Raw genomic sequence first — 24,482 nt, 5'->3', positions numbered from 1 at the left:
TGACCCAACTTCGATAACTACTGAGAAAGAACAATCTTTTTAAACATGATTGATGCACTGACCATTGACTTTACTTACATCCTTAAGCATTTATCTTTTCCACCACTCGCTACTCTTTGTCCGTCAGGGCTCCAGTCTACAGCAAATACCTGACAACAACAAAACCAATTTTAAAAGATGTTCATATTAAAACACACTTAAAACAATGATAATGGAAGAAACCGACGAAAGATGATGTTTAGAAGATAAGTGTTACAGCACCAGTTTACTCCTTATAACTACAATCACACTACCCACAATGGTTCGGTATTCCTTTGGAGTGGGATCTTCTTTCTGTTTGTGAGCATCAAAGTTACCAATCTTAATTGCTGTTCGTTTAAAGTATGGTAAAGCTGGACCTCTGTTACAAAAACAGTGCAGTAGAATCAAACGCAGCACACCCAAGTTTAAATCTCCTGGTCAAAGTGTGCAGCACAGATCGCGTGCCACAATCACCAAGGATTTGGCTAAATTGTTAACTATGCAAACCTGGGAGCAGATGTTTGAGCAGCAGAGTACATAGTGTGCAAGACCAAAAAGATTGCAGACAAAACAGCAAGACTGAGCAACAGACACTTTATAATGGATATACAGTACTGAACATTTTGGTTGCAGTAATGGACAACAGTTTGAGAATTTACTCTGGATTGACCGGCACCGAGTTGCTAGACACTGCACTGTCCAAAAGCCTCTGAGGTCAACTGCTGCTGTATGCTTTCAGACCTCATGCTGGAGGTAATACTTTGCATATCCATCTTTGCACCATTTATCTATATTTCTTGCAAAAGTAACTCACTGATGCACACTGTTTAAGCTGTACATTTTAGTCGCTATAGCGACTCCTGTATGGGTTCGTGGAGGTCCCACTAACAAAGAAAATTTTAGGGCATAATAAAAAGGTTTAACAAAAAGTAAGCTGGGATGCACACATGGCCCAGTGCACCCAGGCCTTGCATAACTATCATGTTTTCTGGCTTTGAAGATCCCAGTCCCCATCCACCAAAAGGAAGCTCTGTGTCTGCTCACACAAAAGATACCTTAGACAGCCTGTGGGCTTAGAGGAAGGCCCAGGGTTATCAGAACAAAAATCACTAGGGTGAGAATCTACTTACATCAGGCTTCTTCAAATAGTTGCTCGCGAGCTACTGGTAGCTCTCCAGCTCTCCTGTGTGCAGCCTACTGCATTAGAAGCTTTTGCTCGGCTGAATTAGCATATGTATACCAATATTGTTGCCAGAGTATTTGAGACATAAATGTGTGCATTTCCAGACCTCACATGCTGAAGTGTGGAGAAAAATGGCTACATTTCCACAATATATTTAAAGTGGATATCTGAGTGATAAATCATGGAGCGTTGGAGAGACCTATTACTAATATTAGTGCCTTGGTGCCACGGTTATCGCAGCTTTGGCTTCTACACAATACCTATGGAGAGGTATTACACATTGACAAAGCTTTGTGTACATTTCTGCTGGCAACCATGCCCGATGCACTGAGGTGACTACTGCTGGTAATCGAGCATAGGGTGACCACAAATATCACGCCTGATGTGGTCATTTTTACAACACTAATATTAGCAGCTTAGGTTGGTTTTATTTGGATACAAGTAGTTCTTATTACAGAACAAGTTGGAGATACCCAACTTGTATGCTTCTATGAACCCCCCCAGATTCACTGGAATACAATAAGCATTTTCAACAGAGCAAGAAGCAGAACAGGGACCACTCCACACCAGTGAACAATCAATTAAAAACCAAGCAACTGATCTCCAGAGAAAGCAGATCCACAACATCAAGTAAAGCCAAATCAATAGGGCGGGGGGGGGGGGAATAGTTGCTGGGATTGTTTATTTTAGTTAAATAGGAAATTTATGCTTTATGATATGGATGTTTTTATATCAAAGCTGCTTTGTTTCTGGAAACTGTTGCATTTCTTCGAAAGTAATTGCAGTTCCCTTTCAATGCCTTATATGTACCACTGTAGAATGGACTCATATATTGTATCCTTTACGGCCGCCTCAAAGGAAAAAAGACCTTCTGTACTAATTCCTACAATTTTATGAAGTCACGGTCCTCAATAAAGTTTGTTAAAAAAAAAAAAAGTAAAGCCAAATCAGAAAGGAGACTATGGTGAATAAAATAAAGGTAGAGCGTAAAAATCATGATGCGAGAACCTTGAATCTCCTGTCGACAATCTCAAAGGATGACGAGTCTGACAATTTGGCGCAGCAAAGAGATGCTCAGGTTAAGACTCACAACAAAGAGGACTCAAGAATGGGGGAAGGAGGAATCCCCAGAGCACGAGGCAAAAGGTAACCTATGCCCTCTTCCCTAGCAGGCTGCTCTTAGAGGAGGGTGGCAATCTAAGAGTGTGCAAAAACACCCAAGTCCAATCACAACTAGCCACACCCAGATTCTAGACACCAGTAGAGGAAAAAGACAACAATGGATGCATAGCTCCCAGGGTTACACCACAAACAGGCAACACTGAGGGACCAATGGAGGGGCCTGAAATAGGCAAAACAGGCACATATTTTGAAAGATTGCAAGGGATTTTGCAGGCCATTCATAAAAAAACACCTTAGCCCGGTACTCCTTGACTAGGGAATGTAGGAGAATTGCAGACAACAATTCCTGAGGCTAGACACTACACACAAAGAGCGATTTCCCCCAGGAGACGTTCACACACGATCCAAGGTGCACTTGAGCTGAAAATGATAAACAGAATCATAGAACTCACCTGAGAAAGAATGCTGAACATATTCCAGCAGGGTAAGAGCAAAGTCAGCAATACATACTTAGGACCAGACCTTGACAAAGAGTCTATATTAATGTGATGAAGCTGTGAACTGAGTTCCCCTCATCACTGAAAATTAAAGCTAGGGTCCAGTAGAGGTTTGATTTCTTGGCTAGTTAGGGCAATTCCTAATCCGAACATTCCCTCACTCTGGGTGATCTATATACTCGGTGGAAAGTAAATATAGTTCGCTCATTTACACAAAAAGGATGGGACAAGATAATCTCCCATCCCCACAAGATTTCAAGTACTGCCACATTCCAGAATATTCAATTCAACATTCTTTAACATGCTATTTAACCCCAGCGCACATAGGTAAAATGTATCCCACTGCTAACCCCTACTGCTCCTGTTGCCTTGCACACGATGTGGACACCAAGCACATAATCCGCAGTCATTTTTAGAGGGAGCTCATTACTATCCTCACATCCATCACCAGCCGTCAAGATTTATGCAAATTTGAATGATGCACTCTAGCACAATATACTCATACTAAGGCCCGCAAGGTCAATGGCAGATTCCTAGACCTGCCCTTCCTTCTGGCTCAGCGCATGCCTATGATGCACTGGAAGGCCTCCTCCATGCCTGGCATGACACCATTATCCAGTGGGCAGAACCGGGATCTACCTCCCTGAGAGAGGAAGCTAAGGGATTATGACAGCACCCCACTGCTCTAATGTGGGATGACTTAATTTTAGGCTTTAACGAACACCCTAGGAATGACTACACACCACCGTAGAGTGAAACACAAAGGTAATAGGATGGATTAGGGCCCTTTATACATTCCCTAAGCCCCCTCTTAATCGGCACTCATTTTTAGTATACTCACACCGTCATACTATTTTGATATACACATTCTTGTATGGCTAACCCATCACTATACTGACAGCATGTCACTCCTTTTCAAAGACCGTGCGGTTTCTTTTTAGGGTATACCTCTTTGGTCATTTATGTATCACTAATGACCATGCTTCTGGCATAGGCCTATTAGAAGTTGTTTAATGTGTTCTTTTGTGCTCAAGCACCGCAATTGTTACTTTGATAGATCTGAAAAATCTGTAGTCATGAAACTAATAAGGAGCTTCTTGCAACTTGCTGAATGCTAAATTCTGGAAATGGCGTGGGGCCAATATCCATACTTTGTAAATGATATATGATATTGCGTGGTGTCTCATTAGTGGGACTTTTTTACTTTGAAAAATCAATAGAAATCGGTTCAAAAACCAAATCATTGAAAACTAAACCAGAAAAGAAAGCATCCTCAAAAAGTTCAATAGGGGAACACTCACAGATTACGAAGAAGAAAAGGTCAGGGCACAGCCATGCCACAAGGATTATGGTTGATGCACCTGTTTCCAGCCGACCAGAAAATTCCAATATGTGACAGCGGATGACTCCAACTGTAAAATACAATGACCCTGCTGGGAAAGAGCTAAAGAGGGAGGTCTTAAAAAGCAAAAAAGCATCTACTAGGTTCTTAACAACAAGCCCAACAGACTGGCGGCACCAGGCTGTGACTGGAAAACGTATTGTTTAAGGTGTACGTTCCCCAGTCAACCAAGAAGTTATTTTTCAATATCCCATAAGGTGGATGGTGACAGAGAAGGACTCCCCAGCTCTTTTCTGAGAGACGAGAGGGCATCAAAATAGAAGTACCAACCATCGTAGATTTCAAAACAGGAAGCACAACACATCCAGACCACTGGGCATCGACCCTGAAACACAGACCGTGAAAGGCAATAGTCTTTGCTCGACGAGACAAAACAGAAACACCACTTAAGATTGGAACAAACCTTTCAGCATGATTCAGAGGAAAGACACTTTACTTGCTCCAGAGGGGAGCTCTGGAATGGTTTCATATTATAGCCTGCTGCCAAGTATGGCCAAAATCCAGATGCACGGCCCAAAGGGCACATAGTATTTAGCTCAGTGTAAGGGACTATCAGGCCCCTTGGGTGAAAACTTAGCATTTTGTTTTGTGAAGAAGCCTGGGTAAGGCTAGGCATCATGCTTCATAAGGTACCAAAAGTGTAAACCTGGCAGTTGACCACCAAAAGATGCCTGTGGAAAAGCAGTTTATAAGTCCCACTGGATATTCGTGAATAATGGATCACTTAGAAAGGAATATGCTACTTACCAGTATGCATCTGTTCTTGGCATGTAGAGCTGCAGATCTACACACTTGTGCATAGATCGCCATCTGGTGTTGGGCCCGGATGTTTGCAGTTTGTTTTTCCTCTTGGAAAGTCTTTGGAAGTCACGAGTTCGGCGACTCCTCCCTTGGATCGTATTGCGCATGGGCTTCGGCTCCATCCTCAGATTGTTTTCCGCCAGCAGGGAAAGATGGAGGGTAGTAATAACAGTGAAGATACCCATGTGTGTGTTATCTAAATAAGATAAGCTGGAATAGATACAGGTAGCCGGGGAGGCGGGTGGGCGTGTGTAGATCTGCAGCTCTACATGCCAAGAACAGATGCATACTGGTAAGTAGCATATTCCGTTCGAGGGATATGAGCTCCAGATTACACACTTGTGCATAGATTATATAGCAGTACCCACCGTTAGCGGCGACCACCCGTATCTGTTGCAGTGGTTTGAAATAATGTTTTGAGTACAGCTTGGCCCACACTAGCTTGTTGCTTAGTTTGCACATCTACACAATAGTGTTTGGTGAAAGTGTGCGGTGTTGACCATGTAGCTGCTTTGCAGATATCATCTAATGGGATGTTCCCTAGAAAAGCCATTGAAGCCCCTATTTTACGTGTAGAATGGGCTTTAGGGGGAACGGATAGCGTTCGTTTTGCTTTATTGTTGCAAATTTGAATACACTTGACAATCCACCTAGCTATCCCCGACTTGGAGATGGGGTTGCCCTTGTCTGGCGGAGAGAAAGACACAAACAATTGTTTGGTCTTACGGAAAGGTTGTGTTCTCTCGATGTAGTAGAGTAAGGCTCGTTTGACATCTAGTGTGTGAAGAGCTCTTTCTGCAAGTTTGTGGTTGCGAGAAGAATACTGGTAGTTCTACCAATTGGTTTAGGTGGAAAGGAGAAATGACTTTGGGAAGGAATTTTGGGTTGGTACGGAGAACCACCTTATTATAGTGCATTTGTAGAAAAGGTTCTTGAATAGTAAATGCTTGTATCTCACTGACCCTTCTGAGGGAAGTGATGGCTACAAGAAAAGCGGTTTTCCATGTTAAGAATTGAAGTTCACATTTGTGTAGGGGTTCAAAAGGCAGACCCATTAGTCTGGTGAGAACGATATTTAGGTTCCACACAGGTGAGGGCGGCACTCTGGGGGGGAATTATTATTTTAAGGCCTTCCATGAAGGCTTTAATGGCAGGTACTCTAAAGAGTGAGAGATGTTGCCTGTTTTGTAGGTAAGCTGCTATGGCTGCTAGGTGTAGTCGAATGGACGTACAGGCTAGATTGCATCTTTGTAGGTGGAGTAAATAGCCTATGATGTGTTGAATGGACACCTCTAGTGGATTGATGGTGTTATGACAATAGATAACAAAACGTTTCCACTTGGCGGCGTAGCACGCTCTAGTGGTAGGGCGCCTAGCTTCTTTGATGACTTTCATACAGTCAGGGGGAAGATTTAGGTACCCGAATTCTAGGATTTCAGGAGCCAGATCGCAAGGTTGAGCTGAGCTGGGTCCGGGTGTCTGATCTCTCCATGGTTCTGGGTTAAGAGGTGTGGAGAGAGGCGTAATTTTTGGTGCGGTACTACCGATTGTTCCAGCAGTGTGGTGTACCACGGTTGTCTGGCCCAAGTTGGCGCTACTAATATTAGTGTGAGGGAGTGCTGTTGTAGTTTGCGCACTACTAGTGGAATGAGTGGGAGAGGCGGAAAAGCGTACGCAAATCTGCCTGACCAGTTCATCCATATCGCATTGCCTTTGGACAATGGGTGTGGGTATCTGGCGGCGAAGCTTGGGCATTTTTTGTTTTCGTGGGTGGCGAAGAGGTCTATATGTGCATGCCCCCACATTTGAAAGTATGGGTGAAGAACTTGCGGGTGAAGTTCCCACTCGTGGAGTTGTTGTGTTTGTCGGCTGAGTGGATATGCCATAGTGTTTTGTACTCCTGGGACATGTTGGGCTAGGAGAAAGATTTTCCGGGTTATAGCCCATCTCCATATGCTCTGTGCTAATTGAGAGAGCTGTGTAGAGTGTGTGCCGCCTTGTTTTTGAATATAATACATGGCTGTCATGTTGTTTGTGCGGATTAGGACTGCTTTGCCCAAAATTTGTGTCTGAAAGGATTTTAGGGCTAGGAAGATCGCTAGTAACTCCAGATGGTTGATATGGAGTAGCTTCTGTTGAGGTGACCATTTGCCTTGCATGGTGAGATGTAATAGATGAGCTCCCCAGCCGGAGAGCGATGCGTCTGTTGTTAGTACTATCTGTGGAACCGGGTCCAGGAACGTTCGACCTTTGGAAAGGTTTGTGGTAGTCCACCACTGCAGAGAGCGATGGGTACGACCGTCTACCAACACCAGATCTGTTAATTGACCCTGGGCCTGGTTCCATTGGTGCGCTAAGCACTCTTGGAGAGGACGCATCTGGAGTCTTGCGTGAGGTACTATGAAGATGCAAGAGGCCATCATCCCTATTAGTTGCATGAACACCCGAGCTGGAAGGGAGTGTTGTGCTATGAATTTTGCGCGTAGAGCCTGGATGCTTGCAATCCTGGCAGGATTGGGGTAGGCGAGCGCTTTTGAGGTGTCTATAGTGGCACCTAGATATTGTTTTATATGGGATGGTTGGAGATGGGACTTTGTGGTTTACCCTGAAGCCCAGCTGATGAAGTAGCTGGATGGTGGTGTGTGTGTGTTGTACACACTGATTGTATGAACTGGCTTTTATCAATCAGTCGTCTAGGTAAGGGAAGACATGAATGTGTTGTCTTCGCAGATGTGCTGCCACCACTGCTAGGCACTTGGTGAATACTCGTGGTGCGGTTGTGACTCCGAACAGGAGCACTTTGAATTGGTAGTGTTGGCCGTCCACTACAAATCTGAGGTACTTCCTGTGGGCCTTGTGCACTGGAATGTGGAAGTAAGCGTCTTTTAGGTCCAAGGTGGTGAGGAAGTCGTTTTGGGAAAGTAGCGGAAGTACCTGCTGAAGCGTCACCATATGAAAGTGGTCTGAGTGTATGTATGTGTTGAGGGGCCGAAGGTCTAGGATGGTCCGTAGAGTCTCGTCCCTTTTTGGTATGAGATAATACAGGGAGTAGACCCCCATATTTTGTTGGTTGGTTGGAACGTGTTCTATTGCCTCCTTGTCTAGGAGGGAGATTATCTCCTGCTTGAGTAGCCGCAGATGTTCTGGTGACATCGGGCGTTGTCTGGGTGGAATGTTTGGGGGGGGGGGGTAGATATTAGTTCTAGGCAGTAGCCTGACCAAATTATTTGTGTTACCCATTTGTCTGAGGTGATGGTAGTCCAGACCGGAAGGAAATGTTGGAGTGTGATGGTCTGGGGGAAGTGGAGGGAAGTCATTGGGGAGGCGCGGTGGCAGAGCGGGCGGTATTTGTTTTGCCTCTGCCTTTGTTATTGTTGCCCCTGTAGCCGCCTCTTTGGTAACCCCTTGTAAAGGTGGACTGAGTAGGGGATTTGTATGCAGTGGAAGCGGAGTCTGAGGAGTAGCCTCTGGATGTGCTCCGAAAGGAAGAGCGGCGAAAGGAGCGTCTGGGAGGGTGAGATTGTAAGGCTCCCATGGATTTTGCTGTGTCCATGTCCTTTTTCATTTTCGCTAGGGCGTAATCCACTTTGGGGCCAAACAGATGTTCCTGGTCAAAGGGATGGTTGAGGATGGAGGCTTGTACCTCCGGTTTAAAACCTGATATCCTTAGCCAGGCATGGCGACGGAGGAGGACACTAGTATTAATAGCCCTAAAGTCTGTGTCTGCTGCGTGTAAGGCACAACGTATGGAGGTATTAGTAATTGTGTTGCCCTCCTGAATTAGCTCATTGGCCCTAGCTTTGTATTTATCAGGGAGATGGTGCATTATGGCTTCTAGCTCGTCATAATGGGCCCGGTCATACCTCGCTAGTAGTGCTTGTGTATTGGCGATACGCCATATATTGGCCGCTTGAGATGCAGTACGTTTGCCTGATGCGTCCAAGAGTTTAGACTATTGGTCAGGTGGCGGTGCATCACCTGACGCCTGAGAGTTGGCCCTTTTCCGTGCTGTGGATACCACCAAAGAATCTAGTGGAGCTGGCCATCTGATGTAGGAGGGGTCTGTTGGGGCAACTTTATATTTTTTCTCAATGCGTGGGTTAATGACCCAGGCCCTGACTGGGTCCTTAAAGACCTCCGGCGCATGTTTTATAACACCTTTTAGCATAGGCAATATGGAGGTGGTCCTATGTGTGGTGTCAAATGTGTCTAGGAGGAAATCCTCCTCCACTGGGTCGGTATGTAAATCTACCCCGTGGTAGTGTGCCGCCCTTTGCAATAAATTATTGAACCCCAAGGAGTCTTCTGATGGAGAAGGTCTGGAAGGGTAAAGATCGTCTTGTGGGACGTTAGGGACATCAGGGATATTATAATCGTCCCATGGGTCTGGGGATCCTGTGGGAGCGGTTGTTTAGTAGGCGCCGAGATGGATTTCAGCTTCGAAATGTCAGTGGTCTTGTGGGTTTTTGTCGGTACAGAGGATGAGGTCGGTGCCGAGGAGCTGGGTCTCGACCACGAATGTTTCGGTGTGGGGATCGGTGTCGAGACAGAGGCCGGTTTCTTTTTCGGTGCCGAAGAGTGTTTATCGGCTCCGACGGTGGGCTGGCTCGAGCCGCCTGAAGGCTTAATTGGCTTCTTTACCGGCCCAGAAGGTGCGTTGTGGGAAGCAGTGTCTTTGGTCTTGCTTAGGGAGTGGAGTTAGAGTAGTACTCACGACCCTCTGTGCCGGAGTGATGTCCTCCACATCTGAATCGTCGGCTTCGGAGGCGCTGACGAGTCCCTCGTCGGTGTGGTGTTCTTCTGGAGCATCAACGCCTTCCCCGAAGATGTCGTCCGGGATCGCCGTCGAAGAGTGTGCCATGGTTATTCTGGCTCTTCGGTCCCGAATCGTTTTCTTGGACCGGCAGGATTTACACGCCGGACAGTCTCGAGCCTCGTGTTCAGGGGAGAGGCAGAGGTTGCACACCTCGTGGAGATCGGTGTGGGGGAATTTTGACCCACATCAAGGACACTTTTTAAATGGAGTCCTTTCCATTAACCAGGACCGGAGCTTGGGTAGGCCCGAAGGACGCCGTCGATGACTGGAACCGAAGGTCTTGCCGATGAGAGGCACGTCGAGTGGGGAGATCTCGATCGAAAACAATACCGCGAATTGGGGTGAGGATTGCGCGTCGAACTGGAAGCTGTTCGGAACCGGAGCGCGAAGATTACATCCGAGCCCTATGGCGGAAAAAAACAATCTGAGGATGGAGCCGAAGCCCATGCGCAATACGATCCAAGGGAGGAGTCACTGAAATCGTGACTTCCAAAGACTTTCCAAGAGGAAAAACAAACTGCAAACATCCGGGCCCAACACCAGATGGCGATCTATGCACAAGCGTGTAATCTGCAGCTCATATGACTCGAACAGGGCTTTCTGACCCTCAGAGAAGAGGAGCAGGTGCCTGTTTTTCAGCCCAACAGGGCACAGACCCTCAAATGGCCCAGCCAAACAAACAAGACTTGCGAGTGAACCTTACATTTTTGCACTGTGGGGTCCTTACACAATAAGAGCTGGTGGCAAAAAGGCACAAGCTATTGCAACAAACCCCCTGCTATGATTAAAAAAAAAAAAACAAGATGAGGAATCGTTACTGCAGTCCGCTATAAAAATATTAAAAACCCGGAGTGTGAGAGCTGTACAAAAAACTCTGACTGCATACTAAGAAGCAATGGCATCTTTAAGCTGGCAGACATGATAGCAGCAGAGTTTTGGTATTGTGGAGCTAAGTATGCAAACATGGTTCTTTGTCAACTATGTTTTGTGCTCCTGAATTGAACAACCCATTATTTAGGGGGAAAATTAAATGGGCAACCACAGGAAAGTGCAAAACACAGACACAGGTTTCTCCAGTTCCGTCACACAAGTGTTACTGGCAAATTTGAGCAATTGTTCCTGCATTATAAGAAGTGGCACTGGCATTGAAAAGAAATTAAATCAAGTAATGCTTTTTCAATCAAATAATACTTTTTCAGACTCTCTCAGATTAGCAAGTCAGGTTCCCTGATACTTGTCTCCCTCATACCACATACAAAATTATAGATGGGTAACAGTGAACAATGGGGATGTTTTACAGAGATGGGTTCTGAGTGACATCAAAAGAATAACGAGAGAGAAGCTCAGGTTGTCTATGTTGTTACTCAGAACCCCAAGATGAAAAACAACTCCCTTATTCAATTTGTACCCATCCATAGTTTTATGGTATGTATGGCCCCCAAAGTCTACTGCCCCTGTCAACTGCTGCATCGCGGCAGAGAAGTAACGAGTGAGCCAATATTGCATCTTCCTGCTGTCATAAATATATTACCTAGCCATCTGCCAGCCACTCCTACCACCCTCAATTCCTCCTCCTTCCCATCTAAAGCATTGCTCGCCGCTCTTCACTAGAGCAGGGTGCCATGATGCCCAGATAGGTTTCTAGAGAGCCAATGTGGCCTGGATTTCCTTTATGAAGCAATGTTGGGAAACAACTTTTGTTTCCCACTGTTGCTATGTCATAGCAGCAACTAACAAAATTAGGGGGCAGATGTACGACAGGTTTTTGCGGTCATAACTGGGAAATCGGCGTGTTTGCAACCACAATATAGGTCTGGCCCTTGTACAAACCCTATTTTCGAGTCAGTAATAGGTTACCGACTGGCAAAATAGGGTTTGCGACTCGCTATTAGGAAGGGGAGTGCCAAGGGCATCCCTTCCTAATAGCGAGTCCCAATGGTATGTACCATTTTTTTGCGACCGCAATTGCTGTCACAAAACACTTGCAGTTTACCACTTACTTCAAGTAGGTGGTTAGCCACTCTCAAATGGGAAGTGGTCCCCAGGGTAACCCTTCCCCTTTGTGAGTGGCATTGAAAATTATTTTTACAAGCAGGCAGTGGTCCACGGACCACTGGCTACTCTTAAAAAATGAAACATTTTAGTTTTTTTTAAATGCATCCAATTTTCCTTTAAGGAAAACAGACTGCATTTAAGAAAAAACAAAAAAAACTGCTTTATTTAAAAAGCAGTCACAAACATGGTGGTCTGCTGACCCACCATCCCTGGGAGTGCTTGCCATTCCTAATGGGATCGCAAATTGAACCTGCCTTCTGAATATTAATGAGGCAGGTAATTTGCGACCCCATTAGGAATCGTTATAACTTCCTACATTCGAGTCGCAAATTGCGAGTCGCAAAACAACGCAATTTGTGACTCACAAATTGGTAAGGTTGTACATCTGGCCCTTAGAGACTGGTGCTCAAAATTATATAAGGTACCTGCTGTTAATTATGCCTGCTGTTATCTAGCTTTTGTAAAATGCTTCAACATCCATGTTGGTAGGTTCATGCTATACTAGTTCTTAAAGTAAAAAACAACAAATATTTATATAGCCACTGTTGCAAAGATCCAAACGTCAAACTGCAGTAACCAACAAACATATGCCAGGCTGCCTGCTTAGTTCTTTCACACTGCTGTGCAGTGTAAGGTTCAGTGCTGATGCTATATCGGACTGAGAGATAAGGGACTACTTTCACATTTTCTCACCAGTGTGGTATTAATAAACATTTCAAAAAGCTTAATTTCAAAATGGACCTTAGTGAAGTACAAACCTCATCTGCATGACCTGGCAGGTCAATAGACAGCTTCCGAGTCTTGGCATCCCAAACCTTCAGCGTACTGTCACTGCTGCCACTCACCAGGAGCCGACTGTCTGCAGACCAAGCAATCTGGTACACAGCTGAAACGTGCCCTCGCAGGGAAGAAAGATACCTGAGAAATGGATGTAGGGTGTAAAAAACAGAACACAACCCACATCTGACAGACCACATTTCAGAGACACCAGTCTGAATACTATAACATAAAACAAAGACAGCTGTTGTCTACTTTGCAGATATGCAGCCACATGTGACCTTATGGATGTGAATGCAAGACCAGAGAGTTATAGATGTAGAAGATAACAATGTTGTATTGTAGCATTAAATCGATTGATAGTCTTATAATGACAATAACAGACAAATGTTTTCCATTTAGCTGCATAGCATGCTCCAGTAGTAGGCCTACCAGCTTGAGAATGTTCACACATTCAGGTGGGAGAGTGAGATAATTGAATTCAATGATCTCAGGAGCTAAATCGGTAAGTTGAGTTCCCTGGGATTTGGGTACCTGATTTCTCCATGGTTCTGAGTGAGAAGATCTGGGTTGAGGGGAAACTTCTCTTGGGGAACTACTGACAGTTCAAGTAGTGTTGTGAACCAGTAATATGAGTGTGAGGGATGTTTTCCTGAGCTTCTGAACCAGAAACGGAGGAAGAGGCAGAAAAGCGTAGGCAAATATCTGACCAATTCATCCATTGAGCATTGCCCTTGGATAGTGGGTTTGGGAATCTGGAAGCAAAGTTTGGGCATTCTGCACTTGCGAACAGATTTATCTGTGGAAAGCTCCACTAGTGGAAGTAAGGGAGGAGGACTTTCGGTGAAGTTCCCACTTGTGGATTGGTTGCCGCATCCTGCTGAGGTAGTCAGAAAAATCGTTGTCTGTTCCTCGGAGGTGTTCCACTAACAGATGAAAGTAGTGATGTACAGCCCAACGCCAAATGGTCTGAGATAGGCATGATAACTGTAGAGAATGTGTCCTCCCACCCCCGTTTTTGTACACAGTACATGGTTGTCATTTTGTCTGTGCGGACTAAGACAACCTTGCCGAGCAGGTGAAGTAGGAACGCTTTCAATGCTAGGTGAACAGCTTGAAGCTCTAGGTAGTTGAGGTGGGGACCCTGGGTTTGGTGTCCCAGAGACCCAGGACTGTGAGATTGTGTAAGTGAGCAACCCAGCCTGTGAGTGATGTGGCAGTTGTTAGGATGATGTGGGGAACAGGGTCGAGGAAAGAGCGCCCTCTTAACAGGTTGTGTTCCACCACCTGCAGAAAGCGATGAGTGTGGCTGTCTAGAAACACTAGATCCTCTAAATGACCATGTCACAGAGACCACAGTTGTGTTGGACATTCCCGAAGAAGAAGCACATGTAGCTGTGCAGGATGCCATCATACCCAGTAGGCGCATGATAGTTCTATCACCTGTTGATTGGGGTGGAAACGTGGTAGGAGCGTTTGGAAATTTCGGTTTCTTGCTGTATTGGGATAAGGTATCCCAGCTGTGCGTTTAGGATATCTCCCAGATACGGCTGAAACTGAAAAGGCTGAAGATGAGATTTTTGGAAATTGATGGTGAAGCCTAGCTGATGGAGCAGGTATCTGGTATATTGAGTGCGTTGTTGCACATAGGAAGAGTGTTGGCTTTGAGAAGCCAGTCGTCGAGATATGGATGTTTTAACGGCTATCACAAATCTTAGGTAGTTGGGATGTGCCAGATGTATCAGAATGTGAAAGCAGGCGTCCTTAAAGTCTAGGGCAGACAGAAAGTTGCCTTGCCGGAGAAGTGGGATTATATTTTGGAGAAAGACCATATGGAAACGCTCCGACAGGATATAATGATTTAAGGGCCATAGATCTAGGACTGGCCGCATACATCCATCCTTTTTAGGGATTAGGAGGTACAGGGGGTATACTGATGTAGAGGAACAGGTTCTATAGCTCATCTGAGTAAAAGAGTTTGACTCTCCTGTTTGAGTAATGTTTGGTGAGAGATCCTGTAAGTGCGAGGTGGAATGTTTGGAGGTGTGGTGATGAGCTCCAGACAATAACCATGTTGGATAAAGTCCAATACCCACTGAACCGATGCTATGGATAGCCAAGTGGGGAGAAACTGTTACAATCGTCCCTCGAAAGGTGGGGAAGGACCAGGGGGAGGGGGGAGCGGGGTGGAGTCACTGTTTTGTAGCGGGTGCAGCACTACGTAGGGAAGCACCTTTGCATCTACCCTTTGAGTTGTTGCCCCAGTATGTGCCCCTGTGGTAACCTCAGGGAGAGGTGTAATGACTCTGGCCTTGGTGGTAAGAGTAAGAGGCATCGGAAGATATTTTTGCACCCGCCCTATAGAAGGAGAGGCGTAAGGAGCCACGGGGACATGGTGTTTGTAGTGCACCCGTGGAGTTTGCAACTTCCATGTCATTTTTGATTTTCTCAAGAGCCTGGGCAACATGTAGGCCAAAAAGGTGTTCTTTATCAAAGGGGACATTTAAGAGGCTCAGTTGGACCGCTGGTCTAAAGCCAAATATGCGCAGCCAGGCATGGCAGCACAACAAATGACAGTTTTAATGCCCCTGGCTGCAGTGTCTGAAGTCTAGGGCGCACCTAATGGATGTGTTAGAGATAAGCTTGCCCTTAGCTACAAGCTCCTGTCCTCTCTTTTTATGCTCTTCTGGGAGGTGTTGGAAGAGTACTTTTATTTCGTCCCCGTGGGCACGATTGAATCTGGCCAATAATTCTATGGTATTAGCAATAAGCCAGTGATTGGTAGAGCGTGCTGCTACTCTTGGCAGAAGGATCAATAAGCTTACCCTCCTTGTCAGGAGGTGGAGCATCACTCGCAGCCATGGAATTAGCCCTCTTACGGGCGTTCGAGACAACCAGCAAGTCAGGTGGAATTTGCCCTCTGATATACATAAGGTCAGAGGGCGAGGAGATTATATATCTACTTACCAGTATGCATCGGTTCTTGACATGTAGAGCTGCAGAGATTCACAATCTGTGCATAGATCGCCATCTGGTGTTGGGCCCGGATGCTTGCACCTTGTTGTTGTCTTTGAAGAAGTCTTTTGTAGTCACGAGATAGGGGACTCCTCCCTTGGACGATAGTGCGCATGGGCATCGACTCTATCCTCAGATTGTTTTTCACCATGAAGGGAAATGATGGAGTTTGTAAGAAACAGAAAGATGTCCATGAGAATGTATCCAAGTAAGATAACACGGGAACAGATACAGGTTTCGGGGAGGTGGGTGGGCGTGTGAATCTCTGCAGCTCTAGATGCCAAGAACAGATGCATACTGGTAAGTAGCATTTTCCGTTCGAGGCATATGAGCTGCAGAATTCACACTGTGCATAGACTGTACAGCAGTGTCTCCCCTAGTGGTGGTCGACTGTATCGGTTGCAGTGGTTTGAAAAAGTGTCTTAAGAACAGCTTGGCCTACAGAAGCTTGTTGCTTTGCCTGCACATCTACACGATAGTGTTTGGTGAAGGTGTGTGTCGTAGACCATGTTGCTACCTTACAAATGCCTTATAGGGGAATGTTCCCTAAGAATGCCATGGAAGTACGTTTTGCTTTCTGAAAGCATATTTGAATACATTTTACTATCCACCCGGCAATTCCGGCTTTGGAAATAGGATTGCCTTTATGAGGTGGAGAGAAAGCTACAAACAGTTGCTTTGTTTTCCTAAAGGTTTTAGTCCCGTCTATGTAGTAAAGTAAAGCTCTTTTGACATGGAGCGTGTGAAGAGCTCTTTCCGCTACGGAATCAGGGTTTTGGAAAAATACTGGTAACTACTGATTAAGGTGGAAAGCAGAGATTACTTTGGGAAGGAATTTTGGATTTGTACTAAGAACCACCTTGTTACGATGTACTTGTAAGAATGGTTCTGGTATGGTTAAAGCATGGATCTCCCTTACTCTTCTGAGAGAGAGGTGATTGCGACAAGGAAAGCTACTTTCCATGTAAGGAATTGTAATTTGCATTTGTGTAAAGGCTTAAATGGGGGACCCATGAGTCTAGTAAGAACAATGTTTAGGTTCCACACTGGAGAGAGTGGCAGTCTGGGTGGGATTATCCTTTTAAGGCCTTCCATAAAGGCTTTGATAGCAGGTACTCTAAACAATGACAAATGTCTGTTTTGTAGGTAGGCGGCAAGGGCAGCCAGATGTGATCTTATTGAGGAGTATGCCAGATTGCATCTTTGTAGATGTAGTAAATAGCAGATAATGTTTTGAATTGGAGCATCCAATGGGTCAATTTTGTTAGTATTGCAGTAAATGACAAATCTTTTCCATTTAGCTGCATAGCAAGCTCTAGTAGTGGGGCGTCTGGCTTCCTTAATAATGTTCATACAGTCCGTTGGAGGTTAAAGGTATCCGAACTCTAGGATTTCAGGAGCCAGATCGCTAGATTCAGTTGTGATGGATCTGGGTGCCTTATCTCTACATGGTTCTGCGTTAGCAGCTTTGGGGAGAGACGTAATGTTTGGTGTGAAACTACTGAGTGTTCGAGTAGTGTTGTGAACCATGGTTGCAGTGCCCATGTTGGAGCAACTAGGAACATCTTGAGAGACTGTTTGAGCTTGCGTACTACTAGTGGAATGAGCGGGAGTGGCAGAAAAGCATACGCAAATCTGCCTGACCAGTTCATCCATATCGCATTGCCCTTGGACAACGGGTGCGGGAACCTGGCGGCGAAGGTTGGGCATTTTGTGTTTGCATGTGTGGCGAACAGATCTATGTCTGATTGGCCCCACATCTGGAAGAAGGGTTGAAGAACTTGTGGATGAAGTTCCCATTCGTGTATCTGTTGAGTCTGACTTAACAGATCCGCCATCTGATTGTTCACCCCTGGAAGATGTTCTGAATGGCCCATCTCCATATGCTTTGCTCTAGGTGAAACAGCTGCAAAGAACGTCTTCCTCCTTGTTTGTGAATGTAATACATTGCAGTCATATTGTCTGTGCGGACTAGGACAGCTTTGTTGAGGAGATGTGTTTGGAACGACTTTAACACTAGAAAAATTGCCAGTAATTCTAGGTAATTGATATGGAACAGTTTTTGTTGAGTGGTCCACCTGCCCTGAATTGTGGGGTTTAGGAGATGGGCTCCCCAGCCGGTGAGTGTTGCGTCTGCATTTAGCACTATCTGTGGAACTGGCTCTAGGAACAGCTGCCCTCTGGAAAGGTTTTGTGTGTTCCACCACTGCAGAGAGCGATGTGTGCGGCTGTCCACCAACACCAGATCTGTACGTTGACCTTGAGCCTCGTCCACTGACGTGCTAAGCATTCCTGTAAAGGGCGCATCTGAAGTCTTGCGTGAGGTACAATGAAAATACAAGAGTCCATCATTCCTATGAGCTGCATAAACACTCATGCTGGGAGAAAGTGTGAGGGTTTGCATACTGGCTATCCTTGCTGGATTGGGGTATGCTAGAGCTTCGGAAGGGGCTATTGTGGCTCCTAGATACTGATATATGTGGGAGGGTTGAAGGTGTGACTTGGTGTAGTTTACTGTGAACCCCAAGTTGTGTAGCAGCTGAATGATTGATAAGTGTGGTGAACACACTGGTTGTATGATTTGGCTTTTATGAGCCAGTCGTCGAGGTATGGAAATACATGGGATTTGTTATCTTCGCAAGTGTGCTGCTACTACTGCAAGGCACTTTGTGAACACCCTGGGTGCTGTGGTCACCCCAAATGGATGGACTTTGAACTGATAGTGATGGCCGCCCACTGTGAACCTTAGGTATTTCCTGTGAGAAGGGTGTATGGGAATATGGAAGTAGGCGTCCTTGAGATCTAGTGTGGCAAGGAAGTCGCCTTGTTGAAGCAGTAGAAGAACCTGTTGAAGAGTGATCATGTGAAAATGATCTGACTGTATATAGAGATTGAGAGGTCTGAGGTTCAATACTGGCCCTTAGGGTACCATCGTTTTTGGGGATTAGGAAATTTAGAGAGTAAGCTCCTGTTCCTTGATGTTGGATGGGGACTGGTTCTATTGCATGCTTTTGAAGCAGCGAAATAACTTACTGTTTGAGGGCTGTCAGATGTTCCGTGGACATTGGACGCTACTTGGGCGGTATGTTGGGTGGAGTTGCTGTAAGTTCCAAGCAGTAACCATACTGGATAATTTGTCTTACCCACTTGTCTGTAGTAATGGAATTCTAGACAGGTAGGAACTGTGAGAGTCTCCCTTCGACCGGAGTGGAATGGTCTGGAGGGAGTGGAGGGAAGTCACTGCTTATTAGTGGGAGAGGCGCGAGTGTTGTCACCTCGGCCTCTTCCTTTGTTGTTATTTCCCCTATACCCACCTCTAAAATATCCCTTGTTGGGGGATGTTTGTGTGGGGTTTTTGTAGTAGGAAGAAACAGTGTCTGCACTGATGTTTTTGGATGCACCTCTATAGAAGGAGCGTTGAAAGGAACCTCGTGTGGATGGAGACTGTAATGCTCCCATGGATTTAGCAGTCTCCGTGTCCTTTTTCATTTTCTCTAAAGCTGTATCCACAGCTGGGCCAAAAAGTGGTTTGTGATTGAACGGCTGATTGAGGATAGCTTTTGTACCTCCTGTTCGAAACCAGAAACGCGCATTGGCTATCCTCCAGTGATCAGCTGCTTGAGCAGCAACTCGTTTGCCCGAATCATCTAATAATTTGGACTCTTTGTCCGGAGGTGGAGCATCACCGGAGGTCTGAGAGTTGGCACATTTTCTAGCTTTGGTCACCACTAGAGAATCTAAAGGAAGTTGACCCTTGATGTAGGTGGGATCATTGGGAGCGGGTTTATATTGTTTGTCAATTCTGGGATTGAGAATTCTAGCCCTTACAGGGTCTTTGAATAAGTCTGGGGCGTGTTTAACTCCTTCCGTGCTCATGACGGAACCACGCCGTCATGAGCCACGGTTGCCGTGTGCTCATGACGGAGTGGTTACGTCATGCTGCGGCCGTTGGCGGCCGCGCCGCCCACGCGGCGCTAATTCCCCGCCTGTGCGGGCGATTAGCGCTGTGGGCGGAGTCATGACGGAACCACTCCGTCATGAGCACAGCCAACCGTGGCTCATGACGGCGTGGCTCCGTCATGAGCACCGGGCCACCGCGCTGCCCCCCCGCACCCTCCAGCGCTGCGGCGGAATTTCCGCCGCAGCGAAGGGGTTAATGACGCCTTTTAACACTGGTAAGGTTTGCACAGTCTTTTGTGCAAAGGTGTCTATCAGGAAGTCCTCCTCTGTGTGTCCGAATGCATTTGAACACCATGGTACTGGGCAGCTCTGTCTATAAGCGGACTAAAACCAATATTGTCATCTGGGGGAGATGGCTTTGTTGGGTATGCATCGGGATCAGGAAGGTCTGGAGGATCTACTGGGTCATCATAATCATCCCAATCGTCCTGTGGTACGTCTGTGTCGTCAGGGTCAGTGAAAGGGACATTGTTCCCTCCCCCACCCCCTAAATCATAATAATCATCATCATTATCCTGTGGTGGTGGCGAGTATGGTGGAATTATGGGAGATTTTGGATGAGAGAAAGGCTTAGTAGAAATAACAGGAGAAGAGGGTTGTAAAGGTGAAGTGGCACAGTCTCTTTTCTTTACAGGCACCTCAGGGATGTGTGTGGTGTCCAATTTCCTCTTTACGTGCGGAACATTGCCCACGTGTCCTGTTTTGGGGTCCACTTGGAGAGTTTTTTGTTTTGGATCGATGGGATCCGGTCGAAAAAGTTCTTCATCTTCGGTAGTCGCTTTCGAAGTCGAATTTTTCGGGTCCAAGCGGGGTTTAGATTTCTGCTCTGGAGCATTCTAAGGGGTTTTTGGATCCTCCGGCTTCGATGTCGAGTCGGAAATCTTTTTCGGTTCCGAATGTTTTGGTTTCGGATCTGAGGCCTTTCCTCCGGCGCCGAGGTGCTCGGTGATGGTGTCTGCGGGGCACGGATATGCGGCTTGGTCGGTCCCGAGCCGCCGGAAGGCTTCTCCTTTGTTTTCGGAGCCAGGCCCGGGGGCGGGGCTTCTGAAACTTTCTTTCGGTCGCGACTGGGGTCAGCAGGCGAAGTCTTGACCGGAGCCCTCTTTTTTTCAGGTGGGGTTGGGGGTAGGGGCAGTTGTACTCACTCGTTGACCTGGAGTGATGTGTTAGTCGGAGTAGTCTGCCTCGGACACGATTTCCAGATTCTCAGAATCCTTCTCCGGGACATCGGGGCCTTCGTTGAAGATGTCCTCCGCCACCGGAGCTTCTCGTTGCGTCATAACGTGTCGTCGGGTCCGGCGATCACGGATAGTCTTTTTGGATCGAAAGGAAGCACAGGCCTGGCAATTATTCTCCTCGTGCTCGGGCGAGAGAGAGGTTACAGACCTTGTGTTGGTCGCTGTGTGGAAATTTAGCTACACACTGGGGGGATTTTTTAAATTGAGTCCTTTCCATTAACCGTAGGCCCGAATGGCGTTGATGGGCCCAGCGGCCCGCATCGACTAACACGCAAACGAAAACAATACCGTCGAGCTTTTTGATGGTTTGCACGTCGAAAAGGTTTAGATAATACAGTACCGGAGCGCAGAAGTTACATCCGAACCTGATGGCAGAAGAAAACAATCTGAGGATGGAGTCGATGCCCATGCGCACTATCGTCCAAGGGAGGAGTCACCTATCTCGTGACTACAAAAGACTTCTTCCAAGACAACAACAAGGTGCAAGCATCCGAGCCCAACACCAGATGGCGATCTATGCACAGTGTGAATTCTGCAGCTCATATGCCTCAAACATTTTTTTTTTTTTTAAACGGACCCTGGGAGTGCTGATACGAGCTCACACAGGATCTTTAAAAATATTGTTGGTATGTCGTAGCATACCCTTGAACATAGGGAAATATATTGTGTTGCCCTATGTGTTGTGGAAAGGGTTTTGAAAGAGTAAATCCTCCTCTATAGCCTGCTTCTGAAGGGGTACCTGATGATAATAAGCTCCTAATAAGAGGTTGTGTCGTCAGGAGGGGATGGCCTAGCAAGGTACAAGTTGGGGTCAGTGCCCCCTTGAGGGTCAATGTCATAGGCTGACCAAGAACCAGGGGGTTGTGGTGCATTAAAGATATCATTTCCGTCCTATGCCCACCCGTGGATGAATGTGAGGACCCCTGAAGAGTTATGTCTAATGGATCACCCTGAGAGGGAGGGGGAGAGAGGGTGAGAGGATGAAGGTGGGGGAATTAAGGGTGGTGGTGAAGATGGTTTAGGAAGCTGCAATGGACTGGTGGCCTTGTCAGTGTTGCTCTTCTTGGTTGGCACCGGCAGATAGATGGCCTCTCCAAAAGGAAAGTTGGCACTGAAACCACAGTCTTGGCCAGAATGCGCTCAGTGTAAGGCTGTATTTGGATTTGCCTCTGGACAGGCATAGAGTTTCTTCTGCACCTTGTGGAGAATCGGTTTCACTGGAGTACCACTGTTCGATCTTCATGCTAGTTTCGAAATATTCGGACCTGAGATGGATTTCTGTTTCTGCACCGAAGTGGTCAGTGCAGAAGATGGAGCTGGTCAGATGGGCGCCAAAGTGGTCGGCTCTGACTGAAGTTTTGGTGCCGGGCCTAAGAGTCAGATTTTCGGTGCCGAAAATGGCCTGATGTTGGGCGCGTTGTCAACATCTCTCCGCTGTATCTCCCTGAGACATGCCCTTCGATCTCGTAGACTCTTCTTCGACTGAAACGATTGGCAGGCCACGCATTACTCTTCCCTGCGTTCCTGGGACAAACAGAGGCTGCAGACCTGGTGAAGGTCGGTCTGCAGGTACTTGGCGTGGCTCATCGGCCAGAAATGGAAAGGCATCCGTTCCATCAGCAGGGCATTGTATGGCGAAGCCGAAGGGGATCGAAAGATAGGCCTGAAAGAGCGAGGCCCAAAGGGCTGCTTGTCAAGTGTGTCGCTCCAACATGCAATAGGTTTCAGATTTCGAAATGTAAAAGGTGGAAAGGCATTCAATAACAATACCAGAGAGGGTAAGGGTGAATTGCAAACCGAAAAGGTCTCGACCTGGAGTGCAGGCACACACGTCCAAACCAGACAGCGGAAAGAAAACAAACTAACAATAGAGTTGATGCCCATGTGGGGGAGGAAGGAGGAAGGAAGACAGACAGACAGAGAGAGAGAGACAGACAGAGAGACCGGATTTTGTTAGCTTTAGCAGATCAGGGAGAATCTGCTGTGGAATAGATGAGAGAGGATGGGGGGAGAGAGAGAGCCACGCCAGGAGTGAAATCTTTCATTTTGCAGAGTAACATTTATTCGCGGATTCAGCATGAGCATTTCATAGAATTGATTTGCAATCCTCAGAAAGATTCAGAGTTCCAAACTCATTGTTGTGAGGAGCCAAGCTGCCAAGTTGAGAGAACAAATCTGTAGATGGACAACTTGCCCCTCGCTCATCGACAGAAGATCCTTCGATGGTTGGAAATGAAAATGTGGAAAAACATCATAGACGAAGAAGCTTGGTGAACCAATACTGCCTTGGTCGCGCTGGGGCTACGAGTAGGATGGCAAGGTTCCCTCTTCATCTTGTGAATTACCGCGGGAATGGAAGGAAAGCATCCCTGTCTATGCTAGGTGAAATGTGTTTCGCCATGACCCCGTTGAGGGTACCTGCTGGCGTACAAGTTGCATTGTTTGTTATAAAAAGTAGATAAGAGATTCAGGTTTGGAGAACGCCAAAGCCAAACAACCTGCATTATGTGCTGCTGATTGAGTTCACACCCGTGGCACTGTTTGTTAGTCCTGCTTAGGGTGTCCCCCCCATTCGTTCTGGATCCCTGGGACATGCTCTATTCTGAAGGTGATGGTGGCTAGCAACCATTCCCATATGTGTTGTGCACGTGCCAACAGAACCTGTGAATGAATCCCTCCATGTCTGGTACGATAAAACATGGTTGTAGAATTGCCTGTTCTTACCAAGACTGAAGAGTTGCGGAGCCTGGGAAGGAAAGCCTGAAGGCCTAGGAAGACCACTTTCAACTCCAGAAGGTTTATGTGTGATAAAACTTCCTGAACGATCAGTTTGCCATGAACCTCCAAGTCTTGCAAGTGAGCTACCCAACCAGGGAGGCATCCGTCGTCATCACTATATGGGGCTGAACAGGAACGATTGAGAGACCTTGAGAGAGGTCTGTGTTCATCCACCAACACACTACCAAATTCATCTGTGATGTAATCGAAATGGTGTCCTTTAAGGAGCCCTGGCAATGAATCCACCGATTATCTAGTTGTTCCTGCAATGGTTACATGCGAAAACGACAGTTTGGAATCAACGTGATGTAGGATGACATCATCCACAAGATGGACTTGTAGGTTATCACAGAAGTGGACCTTCTTGTCGAAAGGATTGCTGTCCGCAGTTGGAAAAGCCGTGGCCACCGTTGTATCCAGAATTGCCCTCAGAAAAACAGCCGATCTGGATGGAATGAGGGATGATTTCTCCTAGTTCAGCTTGAAGGCCTAGAGATTTGAAAAGTCGTAGATAGGCCGAAGTCGATTCTCTTGCTGAGTGACAAATGGACCCTTTTATCAACCAATTGTCCCGGTATGAGAAAACCTGGTGCCCTTCTCTCCTCGGGAAAGCAGCCACTGGAGTCATACACTTAGTGAAGACTTTAGGAACTGACTGGAGTCCAAAAGGAAGAACTTTGAATTGGTAATGGCACCTTGCCACCTCGAATTGTAGGAACTTTCTCTGCTTTAAATGGATGGGGATATGGAAATATGCATCCAGCAGATCCAGGTATGTCTCGTAATCCACTGGATCCTCGATCTGCAGAATCTCTTG

At 46.5% G+C, this 24,482-nt stretch overlaps 1 protein-coding gene across 1 annotated transcript in view; it reads right to left on the bottom strand.

Annotated features, from left to right (window-relative positions):
- Positions 1–24,482, bottom strand: part of NLE1 (notchless homolog 1) — a 203,986-nt gene that overhangs the window by 51,296 nt on the left and 128,208 nt on the right. The window contains exons 11-12 of the mRNA XM_085647121.1: positions 12,656–12,815; positions 79–149 (exon numbers count right to left, since the gene is read on the bottom strand). Coding sequence (XP_085503247.1) covers positions 79–149; positions 12,656–12,815 — 231 coding nt within the window. The remainder of the gene's footprint in view (positions 1–78; positions 150–12,655; positions 12,816–24,482) is intronic.

The sequence above is a fragment of the Triturus cristatus genome, chromosome 3_2 (assembly GCF_964204655.1).
Source record: "Triturus cristatus chromosome 3_2, aTriCri1.1, whole genome shotgun sequence".
In the NCBI taxonomy this organism is placed as follows: domain Eukaryota; kingdom Metazoa; phylum Chordata; class Amphibia; order Caudata; family Salamandridae; genus Triturus; species Triturus cristatus.
The sequence above is the reverse complement of the archived record's forward strand: the minus strand, read 5'-3'. Positions and strand labels throughout refer to the sequence as shown.